The sequence below is a fragment of the Pristiophorus japonicus genome, chromosome 20 (genome assembly GCF_044704955.1).
Source record: "Pristiophorus japonicus isolate sPriJap1 chromosome 20, sPriJap1.hap1, whole genome shotgun sequence".
Taxonomy (NCBI): domain Eukaryota; kingdom Metazoa; phylum Chordata; class Chondrichthyes; family Pristiophoridae; genus Pristiophorus; species Pristiophorus japonicus.
Window position 1 is genome coordinate 32,994,283 of NC_091996.1, and position 14,686 is coordinate 33,008,968.

Genomic DNA, 14,686 nt, shown 5'->3' on the forward strand with positions numbered 1-14,686 from the left:
CTCCCACACAGTTTTGGGTGCCTGGAGCTACTGCACATGCGCGCCCACTGTAGCACGCATGTGCAGAGGTCCCGGCACTGTTTTCAGCGCAGGGACCTGGCTCCGCCCCCTACTGCGCCGAGCTGCAAACGACCTGCAGGGAGCTGGAGAATCTGGAGGTTTTTTTTTAGGCGCACTTTGAGGCGCAAAAAACGGGCGTCCAGGTCGGGACTGCGCCGTTCTAGGCGTGGCTCGAAACTTGGGCCCTTAAAAACAGAATTAAAAAAAAAAGCAAACAAGAGGTTGGAGAATGGCAGTGCTTTGTAAAAATAGTAAAAAATATATTTATGCATTTTGTACTTTAATGTCAGGAGCAAAACATATCCAGCTTGCTAATGCAATTCAAGTTATACACAATCTTCTACTTGAAACAAAAGACTTGATTTTTTTTTTCCCCCCCCTTAAACTCTAAATTACTTTGGCTGAAGAGAAAATCTGGTAAACATGGTAAATACAGATGAAGGCTGTACCTTGAAACATGAAGCACGGTACAAGAGTTGCACCACATGACCAATACTAGTTTTAGATGCCTGAGGGAACCGTGGTTCAAGCCTCTGAACAACAAAGAGAACCAGTACTTTCCTAGAGAGTGCTGACCCATCTTCCAAAGCAAGTAAGACCAGTTTAAGAGCTTCTTCCTGCATAGCTGACAAAAGAAGAATGTAGAAACACAGGCATTATAATTCAGATATACATAAACATTCTAAAAAGTATTTGTTTAGTAAACATAGAAAATAGGTACAGGAGTCGGCCATTCGGCCCTTCGAGCCTGCACCACCATTCAATATGATCATGGCTGATCATGCAACTTCAGTATCCCATTCCTGCTTTCTCTGCATACCCCCTGATCCCTTTAGCCGTAAGAGCCACATCTAACTCCCTTTTGAATATATCTAACGAACTGGCCTCAACAACTTTCTGTAGTAGAGAATGCACAGGTTCATAATTCTCGGGGTGAAGAAGTTTCTTCTCATCTCGGTCCTAAATGGCTTACCCTTTATCCTTAGACTGTGACTCCTGGTTCTGGACTTCCCCAACATCGGGAACATTCTTCTTGCATCTAACCTGTCCAATCCCATCAGAATTTTATATGTTTCTATGAGATCCCCTCTCATTCTCCTAAATTCCAGTGAATATAAGCCTAGTCGATCCAGTCTTTCTTCATATGTCAGTCCTGCCATCTCAGGAATCAGTCTGGTGAACCTTCGCTGCACTCCCTCAAAGATATCAAGGGATATGGAGCAAAGGTGGAAAGATGGAGTTGAGGTACAGATCAGCCTTGATTCAATTGAATGGCAGAATAGGTTCAAATGGCCTACCCCTGTTCCCATGTATTTACTTACACGAGACAATAAAAATACCAATATCAGAGGCATGGCTCCCCACCTGGGATGAACAAAAATCCAAAACATCAACACTTCAAAACCCACCCCACCCTTAGAGAAATAAAGCCAATCAAAAATAAATGACCATCAAAATATACAAGTATGTACTGTTAGCCAACTTGTAGTACTCATTCCTGCAAACATATTGGCCCATAATTTGCTGTCAAAATAATGGCGAGGCTAATGGCACTCAGTTATATATGCGCAAATGCGACAGCAATTTCTGGTGAGGGCAGATGCACCATTAAACGTGGAAATCCAAAAGTTGCTGTCTGAGATTTAACGCTCCGCCATCAGCTTCGCACAAATGGCATCTTGCTACCTATTTAAAGATCACATGGATGAACCTCAACAATTGTACATCCCTGTCTGGTGTAATAATAAAAAGGGGATGTTGGCTCAACAGTGTCCAACAAGGGAAATTAGGGATAGTGGTAAATCCAAGGAAGAGGCATATAAATTGGCCAGAAAAAGCAGCAAACCTGAGGACTGGGAGAAATTTAGAATTCAGCATAGGAGGACTAAGGGTTTAATTAGGAGGGGAAAAATAAGAGTGTGAGAGTAAGCTTGTAAGGAACATAAAAACTGACTGCAAAAGCTTCTATAGATATTTGAAAAGAAAAAGATCAGTAAAGACAAATGTAGGTCCCTTGCAGTCAAAATCAGGTGAATTCATAACGGGGAACAAGGAAATGGCAGACCAATTGAACAAATACTTTGGTTCTGTCTTCACTAAGGAAGACATGAATAACCTCCTGAAAATAGGAGACCGAGGGTCTAGCGAGAAGGAGGAACTGAAGGAAATCCTTATTAGTCAAGAAATTGTGTAAGGGAAATTGATGGGAATGAAGGCCGATAAATCCCCAGGGCCTGATAGCCTGCATCCCAGAGTACTTAAATAAGCGGTCCTAGAAATAGTGGATGCATTGGTGGTCATTTTCCAACATTCGATAGACTCTGGATCAATTCCTATGGATTGGAGGGTAGCTAATGTAACCCCACTTTTTAAAAAAGGAGAGAGAAAACAGGGAATTATAGACTGGTTAGCCTGACATCGGTAGTGGAGAAAATGTTGGAATCAATTATTAAAGATGCAATAGCAGCGCATTTGGAAAGCAGTGACAGGATCGGCCCAAGTCAGCATGCTTGACAAATCTGCCAAAATTTTTTTGAGGATGTAACCAGTGGAGTGGACAAGGGAGAACCAGTGGATGTGGTGTATTTGGACATTCAAAAGGCTTTTGACAAGATCCCACAAAAGAGATTAGTGTGCAAAATTAAAGCACATTGTATTGGGGGTAATGTATTGACATGGGCAGAAAACTGGTTGGCAGACAGGAAGCAAAGAGTAGGAATAAACGGGTCCTTTTCAGAATGACAGGCAGTGACTAGTGAGGTACAGCAAGGTTCAGTGTTGGGACCCCAGCTATTTACAATATACATTAATGATTTAGGCGAAGGAACTGAATGTAATATCTCCAAGTTTGCAGATGACACTAAGCTGGGTGGCAGTGTGGGCTGTGAGGAGGATGCCAAGAGGCTGCAGGGTGACTTGGACAGGTTAGGTGAATGGACAAAAGCATGGCAGATGCAGTATAATGTGGATAAATGTGAGGTTATCCACTTTGGTGGCAAAAACAGAGAGACAGACTATTATCTGAATGGTGACAGATTAGGAAAAGGGGAGGTGCAACGAGACCTGGATGTCATGGTACATCAGTCATTGAAAGTTGGCATGCAGGTACAGCAGGCGGTGAAGGCGGCAAATGGCATGCTGGCCTTCATAGCTAGAGGATTTGAGTATAAAAGCAGGGAGGTCTTACTGCAGTTGTACAGGGCCTTGGTGAGGCCACACCTTGAATATTGTGTACAGTTTTGGTCTCCTAATCTGAGGAAGGACATTCTTGCTATTGAGGGAGTACAGCGAAGGTTCACCAGACTGATTCTCGGGATGGCAGGACTGACATATATGAAGAAAGACTGGATCGACTAGGCTTATATTCACTGGAATTTAGAAGATTGAGAGGGGATCTCATAGAAACATATAAAATTCTGACAGGATTGGACAGTTTAGACGCAGGAAAAATGTTCCCGATGTTGGGGAAGTCCAGAACCAGGGGTCACGGTCTAAGGATAAGGGGTAAGTCATTTAGGATGAGGAGAAACTTCTTCACTCAGAGAATTGTGAACCTGTGGAATTCTCTACCACAGAAAGTTGTTGAAGCCAGTTCATTAGATATATTCAAAAAGGAGTTGGGTGTGACCCTTATGGCTAAAGGGATCAAGGGGTATGGAGAGAAAGCAGGAATGAGGTACTGAAGTTGCATGATCAGCCATGATCATATTGAATGGTGGTGCAGGCTCGAATGGCCTACTCCTGCACCTATTTTCTTTGTTTCTATGTTTCACCATTTAAATGCGTTGAATGGCATGAAGTTGCTGTACTTGCCGGTAGATATGAACTAAACTCACCACAGAAAGGTAGAGCTAGTCTGAAGTGACGCAAGGAACCCGCTTTGGAGCCATATTTAATTATGCCTGGATTAGCGATCAGATTTTTAAAAAAAAATGTGCTAATTATTAAATACAGCCATTGAACCTCTCTGGCACCAAAAAATAACTATTACAACCTTGGATTCTCATTCCCTCAGGTTTTAATTGTTGTTGGATATTTTAAAAGTGTGAAATTTAAAATAAGTGTCAGCCTAGATATTTGTGCTCAAGTCTCTGGAGTGGGACCTGAACCCACAGCCTTCTGACTCAGAGTCGAGGGTGCTACCCACTGAACCATGGCTGACACTCACACCAGATAGATGGATATTATATATATTCAGTTGCAGGACAGCACAAACTAAATAGAATAAAAGTTACAACAGATTTTGATCAAAAATAGTTTTTCTTCATTATAAATAGCAATGTTTAAAAAAAAAAACCATAGAAAATAGGTGCAGGAGTAGGCCATTCGGCCCTTCGAGCCTGCACCACCATTCAATAAGATCATGGCTGATCATTCACCTCAGTACCCCTTTCCTGCTTTCTCTCCATACCATGATCCCTTTAGCCGTAAGGGCCATATCTAACTCCCTCTTGAATATATCCAATGAACTGGCATCAACAATTCTCTGCGGTAGGGAATTCCACAGGTTAACAACTCTCTGAGTGAAGAAGTTTCTCCTTATCTCAGTCCTAAATGGCTTACCCCTTATCCATAGACTATGTCCCCTGGTCCTGGACTTCTCCAACATCGGGAACATTCTTCCTGCATCTAACCTGTCCAGTCCCATCAGAGTTTTATATGTTTCTATGAGATCCCCTCTCATCCTTCTAAACTCCAGTGAATACAGGCCCAGTTGATCCAGTCTCTCCTCATATGTCAGTCCTGCCAACCCAGGAATCAGTCTGGTGAACCTTCACTGCACTCACTCAATAGCAAGAACGTCCTTCCTCAGATTAGGAGACCAAAACTGAACACAATATTCCAGATGAGGCCTCACTGAGGCCCTGTACAACTGCAGTAAGACCTCCCTGCTCCTATACTCAAATCCGCTAGCTATGAAGGCCAACATACCATTTGCCTTCTTCACCGCTTGCTGTACCTGCATGTCAACTTTCAATGACTGATGTACCATAACACCCAAGTCTCGTTGTACCTCCCCTTTTCCTAATCTTCCGCCATTCAGATAATATTCTGCCTTCGTGTTTTTGCCACCAAAGTGGATAACCTCACATTTATCCACATTATACTTGCATCTGCCACGCGTTTGCCCACTCACCTAACCTGTTCAAGTCACCCTACAGCCTTTTAGCGTCTCCTCACAGCTCACACCGCCACCCAGCTTAGTGTCATCTGCAAACTTGGAGATATTACACTCAATTCCCTCATCCAAATCATTAATGTATATTGTAAATAGCTGGGGTCCCAGCACTGAGCCCTGCAGCACTCCACTAGTCACTGAAAAGGACCCATTTATCCCGACTCTCTGCTTCCTGTCTGCCAACCAGTTCTCTATCCACGTCAGTATATTACCCCCAGTACCATGTGCTTTAATTTTGCACACCAATCTCTAATGTGGGAGCTTGTCAAAAGCCATTTGAAAGTCCAAATGCACTGGTTCTCCCTTGTTCATTCTACCAGTTACATCCTCAAAAAATTCTGGAAGATTTGTCAAGCAGTTTGTCAAACACTTGCTAAATCATAACCACTTTGATAAATATGATTTATTTCTCACCACTTACCTGGTCCCAAAAACTGGCAACCTCGGGCCCTGACTGCTGCCCACAAATTGGCCGATAGCTGCTGGGGATTCTGGTGTTGCAGAATGAGCTCAGTAACTGTCCTTTCTCCCAGTGATCTTGCTGCCCGCATTGCCCGAACACGACCTTCCTCCTCCACCAACTGACAGTTAACCAAGGTAACCAGTTTTCTCTGCATTGGTCGACTCAGTGCACTCTGATTTAAACTTGCAACACCTGAACAAAGTTAAATTACAAAATCAGTTACAAAATTTAAGCTCATACTACTCATGCAAATCCTACACTAAACTTCCTTTGTGACTGTAAAATGCAACATTTTACCGATCAAAAAGAAAAAATGCCAAACACCAACATTTAAGTAATTTGCGCCATCAAGTCTTCAATAAAAATAGCTAATAGTTACCATTATGGAAAAAGTTGCCACATTTATGGCCTTTAACTTTTGACAAAATCAAGGATTGCCATTGAAATCAGCATCAAAAATGCACAGCAACTAGAATGTTTATAGTTTTAAAAGAAAAAGTAAACACTAAACTGGCAGTCAATCATCTGTTATGCGACAAGAAGCATACTTCAAATTGTGCATCAAGAATTATTGGTGCAAATTAATCATTTTATAATCACTTTCACAAAATATTAGATAAATAATATTATACCTGGGAATCTCAGTTAGAAAGGTCTTGATGTTGTGCAATAATCTATTGAAAGGGTGTAGAGTTTTGTTTTCCAATTGTAAAATACATTTTAAATGCAAAGAATACCCATGAGTTAACCATCAATGGAATAATGTGCAGCACCTTAAAGATGCCCACAGAACAGTTATCACATATGGCAGCACTGGGGTATTGAGTTTAATAGCTTAAGAAGTTTTTTTAAATGAAAATGAGGGCACAGGAAAAGAAAAGCAACAACCATCCTAAAGTTCAGATCAGTAATGATGTTTAATTGATCTGTATTTTCTATCTAGAAATTACAAATCAATTAAATACCTTAATTTTTATTTCTGCAATAGTCAGCTAACAATACATTTATTATACAATAGAAGCGGCGAGTGGTTGCAAGATTGTGAAGACATTGCACCTTTAGTTGGCACTGTAAACATAAGCTGGAACGACCAACCGATTTGCAATGTAGCCAGATATGGCAGCTCCTCACAGAACACAGGTATCCCAGACTTTCAGGTAAAAGTCATGCTAACAGGAATATGTAAATCGTAAAAGTGAACAGATGAAACTGTGACGGATCAAAGATATTCCACCCACTCCAGCCACTGAACAAGATTTTGGCCGACTACCCATCCCACCCACTTCTAAGCAAGATCTTGCCACTTCCCTCCAGGGCTTGCTGTTCTATGCCTCAATCCTCCTATTCCTAATAATCTGAATTTCCCTTCCTCAGCACTCTCTTCCTCCTCTTCGCACCCATGGTCTCTTCCCTGTCCACCTCGATCTCTTTCCTCCCCACTCGCTTCTACCTTCTCTCCATTGCTCCCGCTTCCCAGCTCTCCCACACATCCCTTCCCCTCCCTAATTCCCTCTTCCTGCCACCTTTCCCCCCTCACCACTCTCCCACACTTTATGCCTGCTTGACTTGAAAATTTTTAATTGGTCTTCACTACCCTGTCCAATGCCATGGAAGACTGACAAGTTAATATATTAAAAAATGCTTTGAAAACTTGTGTCAGGCTCAGGCCATGGCCTGTAGGCAGTGCTGTGATAGGGATCTATAATTAAATGTTCTGCTTTTGAGCTAACTTTATGTGACAGGGTGGCTTTATACAGAATAAATCTACTGATGTTTGTTTGTTCAGCAGAAAAGGGGATTAACAGATATAAACATTAAGGAGTGAATGGGTGTAAAAACAAAACTTTAAAACAGTAATCATTTGTAAAAATTGGTTTATAGCAAGAAACATAAAAAAAAGCAAAACATAGTTCAAATCAGATGGAGAATAATTTAGGATTGTAAAGGAATAAACAAAACTTTAAAAATCAGAACCAGTACAAAAAAAAGGCATTGCTCTGTAGATGAAAACTGTAGCCCCACCGCACAAAAACCCCGTGACCCTGAATTTTGGTTCCAAGGTCCCAGTGCGCATCCGACCAGAGGCTATGATCATGGAAAACTGCAGCCCAATGCACCACAGCCAGACCATATTTTAAGTTCACTGTAATGCTAAGAGACTCTGGTTTTTCCAGCAGACTGCATTTTCTGGCCTCTGCCCCATCCCACCCCCCCAGATTGGAACACTCATCACCCTTCTCCTTATAGACCAGTTGGTTAATTAGAAACAAGTGAGCCTAATGTCGGTTGTCAGAAAAATTGCTCATTTATAATTAAGGATAGGGTGACTGAACACCTTGAAAATTTTCAGTTATCATAGAGAGCCAGCATGGGTTTGTGAAATGTAGGTCATGCCTGACAAACCTGATTGAATTTTTTTGAAGAGGTGACTAAAGTCATCATCATCATAGGCAGTCCCTCAGAATCGAGGAAGACTTGCTTTCACTCTAAAAATGAGTTCTTAGCTGGCTGAACAGTTCAATACGAGAACCACAGTCTCTGTCACAGGTGGGACAGATAGTCGTTGAGGGAAGGAGTGGGTGTTATCGAGCTACAGTACGCGGACGACGCCTGCGTCTGCACACATACAGAAGCTGAACTCCAGGACATAGTCGACGTATTTACTGAGGCATACGAAAGCATTGGCCTTATGCCAAACATCCGTAAGACAAAGATCCTCCACCAGCCTGTCCTTGCCGCACAGCACTGCCCCCCCAGTCATCAAGATCCATGGCGCGGCCCTGGACAACGTGGTTCACTTCCCATACCTCGGGAGCCTCTTATTGATAAGAGCAGGCATTGACTAAAGGAGGTCAAGCAGGGCTGCGTCATCGCCCCAACCCTATTCTCAATCTTCCTCGCTGCCATGCTCCACCTCACAGTCGACAAGCTCCCCGCTGGAGTGGAACTAAACTACAGAACCAGTGGGAACCTGTTCAATCTTCGCCATCTCCCGGCCAAGTCCAAGACCACCCCAACCTCTGTCGTCGAGCTACAGTATGCGGATGACGCCTGCGTCTGCACACATACTGAGGCTGTACTCCAGGACATAGTCGACGTATTTACTGAGGCGTACGAAAGCATGGGCCTTACGCTAAACATCAGTAAGACAAAGGTCCTCCACCAGCCTGTCCTCGCTGCACAGCACTGTCCCCCAATCATCAAGACACACGTGGACCACTTCCCTTATCTCGGGAGCCTCCTATCAACAAGAGCAGGCATTGACGATGAGATCCAACACCACCTCCAGTGCGCCAGTGGTGCCTTCGGCCACCTGAGGAAAAGAGTGTTTGAAGACCAGGCCCTCAAAATTGCCACCAAGCTCATAGTCTACAGGGCTGTAGTAATACCTGCCCTCCTGTGTGGCTCAGAAACATGGACCATGTACAGTGGACACCTCAAGTCGCTGGAGAAATACTACCAACGATGTCTCCGCAAGATCCTACAAATCCCCTGGGAGGACAGAAGCACCAACGTTAGCGTCCTCGTCCAGGCCAACATCCCCAGCATTGAAGCACTGACCACACTTGATCAACTCCGCTGGGCAGGCCACACAGTTCGCATGCCACATAGTTTGCATGCCAGACACGAGACTCCCAAAGCAAGCGCTCTACTCGAAACTCCTTCATGGCAAACGAGCCAAAGGAGGGCAGCGGAAACATTACAAGGACACCCTCAAAGCCTCCCTGATAAAGTGCAACATCCCCACTGACACCTGGGAGTCCCTGGCCAAAGACCACCCTAAGTGGAGGAAGTGCATCCGGAAGGGTGCTGAGCACCTCGAGTCTAGTCGTCGAGAACATGCAGAAATCAAGCGCAGGCAGCGGAAGGAGCATGCAGCAATCCAGTCCCACCCACCCCTTCCCTCGACGACTGTTTGTCCCACCTGTGACAGAGACTGTGGCTCTCGTATTGGACTGTACAACCACCCAAGAACTCATGTTAAGAGTGGAAGCAAGTCTTCCTTGATTCTGGGGGACTGCCTATGATGATGATGGACAGGGGAATGTCTATGGATGTTATTTATATGGACTTCCAGAAGGCATTTGATAAAGTCCCACATAAGAGACTGTTAACGGAGGTACAACCCCACAGAATTGAGGGCAAATTATTGACCTGGTTAGGAAATTGGCTGAGCCAAAGGAGACAGGCAGTAGGGATAATGGGTAGGTACTTAAATTGGCAGGATGTGACTAGTGGTGTCCCACAGGGATATGCCTTTGGACCTCAACTATACACAGCATTTATTAACGACTTAGATGATGGCATAGAATGTCATATATCCAAATTTGCGGATGACACAAAGATAGGCAGCAATGTAAATGAAAGCATAAAATTACAAAGTGATATCGACAGATTAAGTGAATGGGCAAAACTGTGGCAAATAGATTTAACTGTAGGCAAATGTGAATAGGCATCCACTTTGGACCTAAAACGGATCGAACAGAGTACTTTCCAAATGGCGAAATGTTAAAAACATTGGAAGTCCAAAGAGACTTAGGTGGTCCAGGTACACATCATTAAAATGTCATGAACAGGTACAGAAAATAATCAAAAAGGCCTTTATAGTTAGAGGACTAGAATACAAGGGAGTAAGAGTTATGCGGCAGCGATCCAAATTTGCGGATGACACAAAGATAGGCAGCAATGTACGCAGTGTAGATGAAAGCATAAAATTACAAAGGGATATTGACAGATTAAGTGAATGGGCAAAACTGTGGCAGATGGATTTCAATGCAAATAAATGGGAGGTCATCCCCTTTGAACCTAAAAAGGATAGAACAGGGTATTTTCTCAATAGTGGAAAGCTACAAACAGTGGAAGTCCAAAGAGGTTTGGGGGTCCAGATACATAGACCATTAAATTGTCATGAACAGGTACATAAAATAATAAAAAAGGCTCAGTACTGGGTCCCTTGCTTTTTGTGGTATATATCAACGACTGAGATTTGAATACAGGGAGTATGATTAAGAAGTTTGCAGACGACACTAAAATTGGAATATGGTTGATAATGAAGAGGAAAGTCATGGGCTGCAGGAGGATATCAATCTACTGGTCAGGTGGGCAGAGCAGTGGCAAATGAAATTTAATTCAGAGAAGTGTGAGGTGATGCACTTTGGGAGGACTAATAAGGAAAGGGTATTCACATTAAGCAGTAGGCCACTTAATAGTATAGATGAACAAAGGGACCTTGGAGTACTTGTCCACAGATCCCTGAAATTAGCAGGCCAGGTGGATAAGGTGGTTAAGAAGGCATACGGAATGCTTACCGTTATTGGCTGAGGCATAGAATGTAAGAGCAGGGAGGTTATGCTTAAATTGTATAATACTTTGGTTAGGCCACAGCTGGAGTACTGCGTGCAGTTCTGGTCGCCGTATTATAGGAAGGACGTGAATGCACTAGAGAGGGTGCAGAGAAGATTTACTAGGATGCTGCCTGGAATAGAGAATCTTAGTTATGAGGACAGATTGGATAGGCTGGGTTTGTTCTCATTGGAACAGAGGAGGTTGAGAGGAGACCTCATTGAGGTGTACAAAATATTGAGGGGCCTGGACACAGTGAACAGTAAGGGCCTATTTCCATTGGTGGAGGGGTTAATTACGAGGGAGCATAGTTTTAAGGTGGTTGATGGAAGGTTTAGAGGGGATTTGAGGGTGGGCTTCTTTACGCAGAGAGTTGTGGGAATCTGGAACTCGCTGCCTGGAAGAATGGTGGATGCAGAAACCCACACGACTTTTGAGAGTTAGTTGGATGGGCACTTGAAGTGCAGTAACCTGCAGGGTTACAGACCTAGAGCTGGTAATTGGGATTAGACTGGATGGCCTTTTGTTGGACGGCGCAGATATAATGGTAAGTACTGCAATGAATAGAATACAGCCAGGATGATCTCCTGGAGTAGTTTCGATCGCCGGGATGGGTCGGAGAGCAACTTTCCCAGATTTTTTTCTCCCTAAATTGGCCTGGGTTTTTATCTGGATTTTGCCTCTCCCAGGAGATCACATGGCTCCGGTTGGGGTGGAGTGTAGAATGTTTCAGTATAAGGGATGTCGCAGTGGTGTGAGGCGGACTGGTTGGGCTGGGTGCACTTTGCCTTTCCGTCATTGTTCAAAGGTTTAGATGTAACCTTTAGGGCTGCTGACCAAGGGCCGTGCGGCTCTTTGTCGACCGGCGTGGACACGATGGGCCGAAATGGCCTCCTTCTACGCTGTAAATTTCTATGCTAATGGAATGCTGGTCTTTATATCTAGAGGACTAGACTACAAGGGGGTCGAAGTTATGCTGCAGCTATACAAAGCCCTTGTTAGACCACACCTGGAGCACTGTGAGCAGTTCTGGCCACCATACCTCAGAAAGGATATATTGGCCTTGGAGGGAATGCAGCGTAGATTTACCAGAATGGTACTCGGACTTCAAGGGTTAAGTTATGAGGAGTCATTACACAAACTAGGATTGTATTCCCTAGAATTTAGTAAGTTAAGGGGTGATCTGATCAAAGTTTTTAAGATATTAAAGGAAACAGTTAGGGTAGTTGGAGATAAACTATTTCCTCTGGTTGGGGATTCTAGGACTAGGGACAGTCTAAAAATTAGAGCCAGACCTTTCAGGAGTGAAATTAAGAAGCACTTCTACACACAATGGGGCCAAGTTTCGGCCTGAGTTGCTCCTGTTTTTTTGGAGCAACTGGTTTAGAATGGAGTATCTTAGAAATTGCAATTCTCGGCATTTAGTTTGCTCCAGTTCTAGTCAGTTAGAACAGTTTCAGTTTGGAACAGATTGTTTTTTTCAAAAGGGGGCGTGTCCGGCCACTTACGCCCGTTTTGAAAGTTTAGGCAGTGAAAATATACTCCAAACTAACTTAGAATGGAGTAAGTGTAGATTTTTGTACGCTCAGAAAAACCTTGTCTACACTTAGAAAATCAGGCGTAGGTTACAAATCAGGAGTAGTGAATGGGGGGGGGGGGGGGGGGTTTAAAGGGAAGTTTACAATTATTAAGCACTTCAGTTTTACAAATAAAGAGCCATTATCAATAATAAATACATCAATAAATCAATCAAAAAAAATTAATAAAAAATAATTTAAAAAAAAACAAAAACATTTTCGACTTACCGACTGCAGCACCAGGAGTCCTCCAACAGCGTGCTGGGACGCCCCCCCATGTGTCTCTGTCAATGTCTCTATCTCTCTCTGTCTGTGTGCATCTCTCTCACTCTCTGTCTGTCAGTGTCTGTGTTTCTGACAGCGAGGGGAGGGGGAGGAGGGGGAGGGGAGGGGTAGGGGAGGTGAGAGAGAGAGAGAGAGAGAGAGAGAGAGAGAGAGAGAGAGAGAGAGAGAGAGAGAGAGAGAGAGCGAGAGAGAGAAGAGAGAGAGAGAAGAGAGAGAGAGAGAGAGAGAAGCGAGAGAGAAGCGAGAGAGAGAAGAGAGAGAGAAGAGAGAGAGAAGAGAGAGAGAGAAAGAAAGAGAGAAGAGAGAGAGAGAAGAGAAGAGAGAAAGAAAGAGAGAAGAGAGAGAGAAAGGAGAGAGAGAGAGAGAAAGGAGAGAGAGAGAGAGAGAGAGAGAGAGAGAGAAAGAGAAAGAGGAGAGAGAAAGAGGAGAGAGAGAGAGAAAAGAGAGAGAGAAAGAAAGAAAGAAAGAAAGGACGGGAGGCTGAACGGGCCGGGCCCAAGACTTCGGGCTTAGATTTACCGGATTGACGTCCTGTCCGGGGAGGGGGGGGGGGGGGGGGGAGAAAGAGGTCGGGAGGGGGTGAGGGGTCGGGAGCGGAGGTCAGAGAGTGGGGGGAGGGGGAGGAAAGAGAGGTCGGGAGCGGAGGGGGGCGGTCGGGAGGGAAGGAAATGGAGGTCGGGTGGGCGGTCCGGGGGGGGGGGGGGGGGGGGGGGGGAGTCAAGTTGGGTCGGGTCCCGGTCGGGAGAAGCAGGAGCTGGGCATGGGAGGGAGGCAGGCTCATCCATGCAGCCCCAGTGACGCCAATCGGCCAGGGCTAGGGGCTGCGTGCTTCGGGCCCCTCCCACACAGTTTTGGGCGCCTGGAGCTACTGCACATGCGTACCCACTGAAGCGCGCATGTGCAGAGGTCCCAGCACTGTTTTCAGCGCAGGGACCTGGCTCCGCCCCCCCCCCACAGCTCGTGCTGCGCTGCGCCCAGCTCCAGAGGGCCTGCAGGGAGCCGGAGAATAGGTAAGTTTTTTTTAGGCGCACTTTGTGGCGCGAAAAACGGGCATCCAGGTCGGGGCTGCGCCGTTCTAGGCGCGGCCCAAAGGGTGGTAGATGTTTGGAACTCTCTTCTGCAAACGGTAATTGATGCTCAATGAATTGTTGATTTTAAATTGGAGATTGATAGCTTTTTGTTAACCAAAAGCTATTAAGGGATATGGGTCAAAGGCGGGTATATGGTGTTAGGTCGCAGATCAGCCATGAATGGCGGAACAAGCTCGAGGGGCTCAATGGTTCTACTCGTGTTCCTATGTTCCCAGGCTCGGAGAGGATTATCTAGGCCAAACATTATCTTGCCCTCCCATTATCTTTCCCCTCCCCCACCCGTCCCACTACTTTTAGCCTCCCAATCTCCATTCCCCCTCCCCGGCCCAACTATTCTCTCTGCCCAGCATCAATACTGCCCTTCGTCTTGACTGTGTGTAACACTACAGGGAATATCTAGTAATTCACATACAGGAATTAAGAAGCAGTTGGAAAATTGTAGTCTGGATTGTGAGTCTATCATGAATGATTAGAACTGGTTAAGTTAACCAAAATATCCCAAAATATCAATTTTAACTGCTTTATATGATTATAAATATTTTTTAAACCCTTTAAACTTGGTTGCTTTTAAATCTGGGAGGCTGACATTACAGTGTCAGATCATAAATGGATTTTGCGCTCATATAGATGAAACCAACAAATGCCTTTTCCACCATCTGAAGTTACAAAATGCAAGCTGAGAAAGGAA

The 14,686-nt window shown here is 44.5% G+C and overlaps 1 protein-coding gene across 1 annotated transcript in view; it reads right to left on the reverse strand.

Annotated features, from left to right (window-relative positions):
- The window catches only part of rc3h2 (ring finger and CCCH-type domains 2), a 149,842-nt gene that overhangs the window by 60,264 nt on the left and 74,892 nt on the right, over positions 1 to 14,686 (reverse strand). Inside the window, exons 5-6 of the mRNA XM_070863243.1 lie at positions 5,661 to 5,894; positions 457 to 685 (exon numbers count right to left, since the gene is read on the reverse strand). Coding sequence (XP_070719344.1) covers positions 457 to 685; positions 5,661 to 5,894 — 463 coding nt within the window. The remainder of the gene's footprint in view (positions 1 to 456; positions 686 to 5,660; positions 5,895 to 14,686) is intronic.